The sequence below is a fragment of the Stegastes partitus genome, unplaced genomic scaffold (genome assembly GCF_000690725.1).
Source record: "Stegastes partitus isolate 25-593 unplaced genomic scaffold, Stegastes_partitus-1.0.2 Scaffold1124, whole genome shotgun sequence".
In the NCBI taxonomy this organism is placed as follows: domain Eukaryota; kingdom Metazoa; phylum Chordata; class Actinopteri; family Pomacentridae; genus Stegastes; species Stegastes partitus.
In genome coordinates this window covers 221582-231270 of record NW_007578855.1, presented here as the reverse complement: position 1 = coordinate 231270, position 9689 = coordinate 221582, and the positions used below count along the sequence as shown (strand labels likewise).

Sequence of the window (9689 nt, the reverse complement as noted above, 5' to 3'; positions counted from 1 at the left end):
TGACAGCTAATGGTACCAAGTGTCAGATCATCTTTTAGGAAACTGGAAAATTCCTCCACCCACATGTTTATGTCTCCTTCCTGTTCTTTGACTTTCCTTGTTGCAGCAGATAGAGCTAGATGGACCTGCCTACTGATGTGGTCAACATTTGTCTCTAGTATCTTCTGTGCTTTACCTTTCTGCTTTTTGAAGATGTACTTCTTTACTTTTTCTTTTATGAAAGTCTCTGTTTGGTTCCTTGGCTTCCGGATGTAGGTGATAAAACCATCAAAGTCCTCTTTCTTTGCAAGTGATTTCAGGACATGTTTCTCCAAGTCCTGCCTGTTCCCATTGAATGCTCGGACAGTGCACTTCATCTCTCCAGCGAGATCAATGGCAGTCTTGTTACACACGGCTTCAACAATGGAAACCTTCAGTTTTTCACAAATCAATTCTCCAAAAACGACTGCAGATGAGCTTCCTTTGCAGAAGCTCTGGAAAATGTTGTAATATTGTGGTTTCTTGCCCTCCAAGTAGGTGTGTGCATCGTTGTTAGTTTTGTATTCCTTGTGAGACTGTGACAACCAACCTGCTGCCCTGTCAAAAACATACAGTGAGAGATCCACTCTGAACTCCTTCTTCAGTGTGTATTTCTTCTCTGATTCAAACTCTGTCACTTTCTCTTGAACGCTTTTAGCCACTTCTACCAAGTAGGTTGAGTTGTAGCCTGTTGTTGCTACTGGTTTGGTCTTGACTGCTTTGAGGGATTGCTGTTCAACAGAATTAATGAAGGATCTGATCAGCTGTTGTTCTTCATGTTCAAGAACATTCTTTGATTTTCCTTCTGTTGTTGAGCTCATTCCCACCAGATTTTTGACATAATTGACTCCAGCTGCCATCATACTTCTTTTACTTGTATCCATGTTTTCCCTCTTTCTTTCTGGAGATTGTTCACTTTCATTACAGAGTTTTTGGGACTTCTTTTTTGTTATATAACCGGAGTAATCCCCAATTTTTGGCATCTCTTTGTAACGACCGGTGCGTTTGGATTCAGCTATGAGAGGCCATTCAAAACTGAGCTGTTCAAGGATTTTAAATTGTTCTTCTTCCAGGTTGATGTCCTCAATGGGTGTTGTATTCTTAGTTAACTCAGTAACCAAGTGGCTCCAAACTGAGTCAAACTGCTTCTTCAGTTCCTTTTCATCTGTTGCCTTGTCTTTTAACTCATGAGCCAGCTCTTTGCTCTTTTGCAGCAGCTTGTTCTCAAACTCTGTCACTGTCTTCTGATCATCCAGCTTTTTACAAGCCTTCTTCTGCTGGATAACTTCATCCAGCTTTCGTTTCACTTCTTTAACTGCTTCCTCATGAAACTCTTTGATCTTCTGTTCGAATCGGTTTTGCCACTGAACCAGCATTTCTTTGTCTCTGTCATCCTGAAAGTACGTTGTCATTTCTTTCTTGACTTCTTCATACGTTTCGCTCATTTCTTTAACAAGATCACTGAGCTCAACCTTGTCAAGTTTTCCATTTTCAATTCTGGTATGAAGCTGGTTTTCGATGGTCAACAAGTTGTTCCTGAGGGTCCAGGTCCAGTTCCCATATTTGATCTCAAGTTTTCTGTACACGGCGATTTCTAGTGTGTTTTTGAAGCTGAAAACAAAGTGTTCGTTCATGAGGGCATTCCACAGGTCCTGGATCTTGGTTTTGAAATGTGACAGAGGGGTCCTGGCACACTGTGAAGCCTTCAAGAGGATGATGTTCTTCAGTTCTTGTACACTCTCACTGTAACCTGGGTTTGGAGGAGCCATTGGAGGGCTTCCCTCCCACAGTTGGGCAAAATATTTCACGTCTTCTTTCACATCAAATGCAATGACGTCACTAAAGCACTCAGCATCACAGCCCTCTTCTCTGGCAGCTAGTTGAGCCATCTGGTCCAGTTTTTCTTGCAGGCGTCTCTTCCCATCCATGTTTTTCTCTGCTGCTGCAATATCTGTGACATTCTGGTGAACAAACACACAACTAGGAGAAAGTTTAACTTTCTTCATCCTCATGAAAGCCTGAACAACAATCTGCAGAACATCTTGCATGTCAGCTGGATTCTCACCAAAGATGTTGATCAATGTCATGTTTCCCAGACCAACAACAAATGTTGCCAGTTCATTGTCGTGGTTAGAAGTGGCTTTACCTGCTAACTCAAGTGCACGCAGTCCTTCAGTGTCCACCACTAGAATGTAGTCAAACCTGAAGCCCTTCTTGAGCTCCTCTGACACTTTGACCAGCTGCATGAAGGCACCCTTGGTGCACCTGCCGGCACTGACAGCAAACTGCAAACCAAACATGGCATTTAGCATCGTTGACTTTCCACTGCTTTGTATGCCCAAAACTGACAACACAAACACCCTCTGGTCTCCCAGTTTCTTGATGACTTCATCTAAAAGAGCAGAGATCCATGTCAAAGGCACATGACCTGCATCACCGTCCATCAGCTCCATTGGGTGTCCTGATATCATCAGATCTGCTGCCAGCTCAGGGTATCTGGACCAGTTATTCCGTCCACTGGTTTCTGGTTTTTCCTGAGATTTATGGGCTTCGTAGATCTGTCCCATTTCTCGAAACATGTGCTCCAAGCCAAAGGTGGCTGACTGCAGTTTGTTGGATATTTGTTCAAGCTCATCTTGTTTCCTTATTAACAGAGCAGATTTGTCTTTCTTTTTCTTCAGATCCAAGACCTCAGACCACTTTTCATCATAGCTTTGGAGAATTGAAGAGAGATCATCTGTGGAGAGGGCATCTATTAAGATCTGAGTCCACTTCAGGTAGTACTCTTTGGCTTTTGATGGCAAAAACAAGAGGCTATCAGTGAATGACATCATCAGTTTACTGCAGGAAGCTTTGCTGCATTGATCCAGTCGTATTTCCATCAGTTCCTGTTGCCTTTTACTTTTCTCTTCCTCAATGTGTCCTTTGAATTGAATAGGTTCTATCATTGACATCCGCCTGCGTCGCCAAAGCTGGCCTTGGCAAGGAAGAAATGTGTCTTTAATCTTGGAAACGTCCACCCCCTGAAGCACATGAAGTGTTTCCATTGCAGCAGATTTGCCGTTTTGGCAGACTGTGTCATCTTCATCCACTCTGATTCCAGAGATCTTGGCCATAGACTCCAGCTGGAAGGACGTGTGTGGTCCAGACAGGATCTTTCCAATAAGTCCTTTTAGTTCTTCTGAAACATCTGACTGACTTCTGTCTTTAAGGCCCATTTTGTATTTTCCCTCTTTAATCTTAAGTGCACCACAATCACTGTCAGCAACAAGGATAATGAGGGGCTTTGGAGACTTGTGAAGGGCTGAGATGACTTTGGTACTTTTCTGGCTTTTTTCCAGAGTTGGTACAAGAACAACATTGATTGAAGATCTTTCAATCAGTATTTCACGTTGTTTTTCCATCAATAGAGCATCTCCATGAAGATTGCAGAAGGCAATGCAGTCAGTGAAGGAATCATTGGATCTTGCAGCAGGGCAGTACCAGGCAATCTCTGCCACACCTTCCATTAAATGGCGAGTTTTGGTGCTTCCTGGACAGTTTCTGTGGAAGAACATGTTGTGATGCTCGTTGATCAAAGTGTTCATCAGCTGAGATTTAGACACAGAAAGTGAACCAAGGCGGAAGAAAGACACCATGGACGTTTCAGCTTTGCAGATCGGCATGTGCTTCATGGTGACACTTTGTGAGCCATCTTTGATTTGAGTTATCTTCCATGTTTTTATGATTTGTCTGAATGTCCACAAAGGACATTCAATGTCCATTGTGACTGGGTCAGGAACAAGCAAAGGTAAAGCGTGCTGACACTGAGATAACTTTGTCATCAAGTTCTGCTTCAGAAAGCTGTTGGAGCAGTGGAACACTGCCATTTGAACATCCATTGGATGCACCTGAGTCTGTTTTGACTGATCAGAGTCTGTATCATTGCTAAAATGAGCTTCATAGTCATCTGTGTCATCATCTGTGTCATCATTGTCAGACACTGGCAAAGTGTGTGAAGATCCCGGCTCAGGACTGTCTTGTTTTACAGGAATATATCTGGCTCTGTAGTCTAACATCATTAACCTCTGAACAAAGGTATTAGCGAGATCTTTCTCAGATATGTCATGGCTGTGTGTCACACGTTGACCTATTTGAAGAAAGTCTGCTGGTGACAACTTGTGTGGAAATCTGTCTTGAAGGTGAAGTCTGCTGAGCAGCGTTTCAGTTTCTTTTTGACGTTGTTTCTTTCTGTCAGTCTCTTCAGAGATGTTCACTGACTGCTGGAGACGAGAAAGAAACGACCATTTATTGTTTGTAAAAGATGACAACATCATATCCTTCAGAACTTGATAAATGAATGTGAGTTTCTGACCTTCTCCTTGTTTTCAGACATTTTCATATCGAAGGTATCTGCAGAACAATAGTGAATGTCCAGATTAGCAGAGGGACAAATCAATGTGTATGAATGTAAAGCACCAGTCAAATGTCTGGACTCCTGCTCATTCAAGGCTTTTTCTACATTAGAGAAGACTGAAACTATTAAACAGCACAAATAGGATTTATTTGCAGTCACTTGATTTTCAGCAGGACAATGAGCCAACATACTTCTTGAGGCTCTGCAGGGACCATCTGACCAAGAGGCAGACTGATGCAGAGCTGCCTCAGATGACCCATATTTACAATCACACAACCTAAACCCAGCTGATTCAGCATATTCACTTCACCCTGCTTTTCTTTGCACAAAAGAGAATAACAGTGATGGTAAACCAGGGGTAACTATTTTGTCCATGTATGAAGAGAAAGTTGCTGTACAACCGGGCTTGATATGGTTGGAGTGTGTTTAATAAACGACGAGCAGTTTGTGAAATCCCAACGTTGTGTGGACGTGAGTTCTGTCTGCCGTTTCTCTCCACTCTCCATGACCTCAATCGAGCTATGCAGACTCAAACCATCACAACGTCATAATTCCATAAGTGTTATTTCATAGTGGTGTTTTTTTGTTTTTTTTCTACAATGTAGAAAATAGTAAAAAGTCAGGGGGAGAAAAAGAACTAGTAGGTGTGTTCAAACTTTTCATTGGTACTCTACATGTTTGTAAGTTACATGCTGAGTTACATGTTACTGTACAAATCTCACCGTTCTCCTTTGTTTCAGATGGCACGGCCGTGATGTCAGACTCTACTCCTGGGCTGTCATCATTCTCCTCTGGGCGTTCATCACCACGAGGTTTATTCTGTGGATCACACTAAGAAAAAGGCAATTTTACCTCAACTCTAGTTTACCTTCTCAGAACATTTGGTATATTTTCAGTGATAATAAGACCAAGAAAGCACTTCTTAGAATAGACACACAACAGCCAAGATTAACTGTTTTCCAAGTTAGAAGACTGTTCAAGTGGGAAACTGAAAATGTGATCTGACCTACCTCCAAAAAATATTCAGATTTCTAAAAACCAATGGTTTAAAAGTTTCAAAATTCTTACCTTGACCTTGATTCCAGGTGTGCTATCTGTTTCTATCTCTTCCACTGCAGCATAACCTAAGAATAAGCAGACTGCACTAAGTCAAGGCTTTACATATAACAGTGACTTACTGGATATTCATTATGTCTGCAGCTTTTCCTAAATTTCTTGCATGCAGCTGATAAAACATTACCCATGTCAGGACAGAACGATCAGATTTAAGGGATTATTTTTCTTTTTGTTTGCTGAAATACATTGTACACATACTGTATATGGGAATGTCTAAATGTTGGAACCACTGAGGTAATACATACAAGCACAGACCACTTACTGTTTTAAAGTCTATATGAAGTCTTTATAAAATGTAATACACAACAACATTGTTCATGTGTCAGTGGGAGCCAATGAGGGAGCTACCTTTCCCCCAATCTGAGATAACCAATGTTATAAAGACACAGAAAAACATTTTGGGAAAGATAATCTTGCTTTCTTAATAGATCATGAGTGCCTCATTTGTTTTACAAGCAAACCTCACAATCACATGTTCAGATCTAAGAACATGAGGACACAGCACACAGTGAGACAGTACTAACCTGTCAGTCACAGAGAAAAAAAACATATCGTGTTTGTCATCCATTTTCCTCGAAATGGGACCATAATCTACAAAATGATCAGGCTGTATTCAGAGAGATGTAAATCTAGCAATTGAGACCATGAACATGTTCACAAAATGCTGATTGAGGTAACAAATCAAGTGAAAAGTCATTTCTCTAAACTTTCCTGTACTATCAGACTTCTTTCTGCAACCAGAGGAGTCGCCCCCTGCTGGGTGTCAGGAAGGATGCAGATTTAAGGCACTTCTGCATTGGCTTTACTCTTCAGACTTGATGTCTGTCTTTTATATTCAGTCTGCGCCACCATCATATGTTTTCAGCGGGACAATGAACAAAACACCTTCTGGCGCTTTAAAGATTATTTGTCCCAGAGGAAAAGTGATGCAGCGCTGCATCAGAGAACCTGAGTGCTCATCATGTATCGGAACACCTTCATACTCCAGAGGGCTGTACTACGAAGCAAGTTCGACATATCTCGGCTTTCTTTGTGTAAGTCGGCTTGAGAAAAATGTAATTCCCAGTCAGAAATCACAAGTATCACGAAGGTGGTTCTCAACTTTCTTTGTCAACTCAGGCTTTCTGCCTCAAAGTCTGTGCACGTTCACACCAAAGTGGGCGTCGTGAGTCTTCTTCCTCACAAAATGAACCATTCGTGTGTAGCTGTTTCAGTCAATATGTTGTTTTAATGGAGAACAATGAGGAATGTCAAACTGATGACGATAAAAGTGCTGCTACTGCAAATGATGCGACACAGGAATGCCGGTAGAAAACTGTTAAAGGTGCATAAAATATTTATTTTATCGACCAATGCAGACGGTTATTTCTGAAAGCTGCACAATAAAACTATTAAACTTTAAACTTCATGTCTTTAACATGACATTGTATTGTCTGACACTGCCCCATGATGCATGATAGCACTGTAATCTGTGGCCACATCCAAGTGGAATTAATGTTACTGATTGAATATTGTCTGTAGTTAATGCCAATAAACAGATCAGTTTTCTAAGCTTGGTTCTATCAGCTGCAGTACCAGCAGTGTAAACGGACTGAGCAGCAAAGCAGGACCAAACATGAAAAAACATATTTATGCTTCACCAACCAAATACGTGTCAGGGTCCCATGGCAACGTGATGATACAGTGTGCGATATTGTAACTACGTGGCTCTTTGCTGGGCCAGAGCTAAGCACCGAGCATGTCAGGGGCTGTGGGTGGGGTTATCGTGACCACTGAGTCCCCTGAATGGGACACACAAGCATTGATGAACTGGAATGAGTCCAGGGACACACAGAAGTTCTGCACAAACTGTTGCACTGAAATCCAGTCCAACTGTGACCCACCAGCAGCACCACAGTGGTGGAAAACAGGACTTTTATTACTTTCATTGTACTGCGGTATTTACGTTCAGAAATGTGTTCTTTTGTGAAAAACAGAGCACAGCTACATGCTGTTTATTCCGCTCATAGAAAACACTGCATGGGAAAAAAATCACTGGGTTTCATCTTGGACAAATTTGACATTAGACATTGGTTTACTCTTTTTAAAGTCATGTTTGGTCACACATCCGTCTGAGCACCACGGCCACCAACAGCAGCTAGTGCAGCCTGCAGTGCAGGGTGTTCAGGGAACATGGTAAATTGTAGAGTCCATCAATAAGAAAATGTTCAGCCAGTCATATGTTTGCCTGTGACAAGGTGGAAAGTGCGACCAAATGAGAAAGTTGGTTACATCGGTAAAGTAAAACAAGTTGGAGTCCTGTGTGGACTTCCATGTGGCACAAGCGTTGTTCGGTAAATGGCTACGTATGCAGTGACGTATGGCATGGCTCTAACTTGGCTCCTTGCCGATGGAAAAGCAACCAGTTCTTTGAAGGTGCCAGATTTGAATCAACTACGCACTGGCCCTAGCACCAGCAGCAAACTAGCACCTGGTTCTTCTTGGTGGAAAAGGGGTATGTGAGATGGCAGTGACCTGTCAATTACAAGGTACCGAAAACATACCTTACTTGATCATCTATTTTCCTCAAAATGGGACCATAATTTACTAAATTAAATCATCCTGTATTCAGAAAGACATAAAACTGAGATCATAAAGGCATCAGAAAAAGGTTTACCAATGGAACAAATCAAGTGAGAAGTAGTCTCATTTTTTCTTTGACTTCTGAACAATCTGGCTCATTTCAGAAACCGTTGGAGTCGCCCCCTGCTGGCTGTTCCAAAGAATGCAGGTTTATAGCTCCTCTGGTGTGGCTTCACTTTTCAGACCCACATCATTTATATGCAGTCTAAGATTGAAATATATCAGTATCTGTGTTTTCTGTCCAGCAGCTATAAGCCATATAAACTGTCTTGGAAAAAATTAAATATTATATATGTTTCAGAACACATAGTACCATGCTGCTAAATGCACAATCACTACTATTATTCCTACAGAATGATTCATTTCCGTTGCATTTGTTGCACTCCCTGTAATGTGAATGTGGAGCACAAATTAAACACAAAAACAAACTGGGATGACTCTACTTTACCCACAACACAGTGTCTCACACTTCATACTCATTTTCTGAGTCCGGATTAACTTCAAACTGATGCAGTGATCAGGTAAGCTGCAAAGATTTCTGGGAGAAGCCCCTAATTGGTCCAGATGTCAACAACGCCTCTGCTACCAGCGACATAAAAACTGGGGTGAGTGAGGTTGTTCTGTTGGACAGCTACGAGACAGACTGAGCTGTAAGTCCAGCGGGTCATTTTGTGTGCTGACGTGTGGAAAAACATCAAAACGAGCAGCTTGACGCCGTTCCGATGTGATGCAGTGAGAAGACGCTAGCTGGAGCAGCACAAACAGCCGGTAACTAGCGGTGCATGCTACCTGACATTAGCCGGTGAAACGACTCTTAATTAGTGTCACCGTTTAACTGAGAGCATCCAGCCGTGAGGCAAACACAGCCGCTGTGGTGTTTCATTGTAATGACGGAAGTCAACGGCAACAAAAAGAAGCTTGCTAATGCTAATTATTAGCTGCTAGCTCCATTTGGCTACAGCAGGTGTAACTGCGGTCATGAAGACGTTCAGAGGCCGCGAATGATTTACCTTCAGTACCCGGTGGCCACGGCCGTCATACAGTAATCCCTCAGTGTGCAGGAATCTGAATTTCCTTGTTTTAAATCACGACTTTTACTCGTAATTTTGGGAACTTCTGAATCCACTGACAGCTCCTGTTTACTTTACGTCTTCTTCTCGGTTGCGGTTTATTGGCGGTCAGCAAACAACGAAGCGGCGCATCACCGCCACCTGCTGGTCGGAGTGTGAATCACAACGTCTGTATTTACAAAAAAATGTTTTTAAAAAAGAAAAAAACTAAAACCTTCTCGACTTGAAACTATCAATGTATACTTGTATGTTATGTGAATTAGAGATAAGCCCCTTTTTCTTGTTTATTGCCGCAGCAGGTTTCAATCAGAATCAGAAATCCTTTATTTATCCCCGACGGGAAATTCTTTTTCATTACATGCATGATTCCTGCCCAAGAATAAAGATTAAGATTAAAATAACAAAAAATTATACATTAAAGGTAATATATAAATAAATATCAAAGTACAAAAGAAAACATATTTACA

At 41.7% G+C, this 9689-nt stretch overlaps 1 protein-coding gene across 1 annotated transcript in view; it reads right to left on the bottom strand.

Annotated features, from left to right (window-relative positions):
* LOC103368123 (interferon-induced very large GTPase 1-like) overlaps positions 1 to 9689 on the bottom strand; it is a 24896-nt gene that overhangs the window by 9349 nt on the left and 5858 nt on the right. The window contains 4 exon segments of the mRNA XM_008296380.1: positions 17 to 4280; positions 4373 to 4410; positions 5137 to 5245; positions 5483 to 5538. Of these exon segments, the coding sequence (XP_008294602.1) occupies positions 17 to 4280; positions 4373 to 4410; positions 5137 to 5245; positions 5483 to 5538 (4467 nt within the window).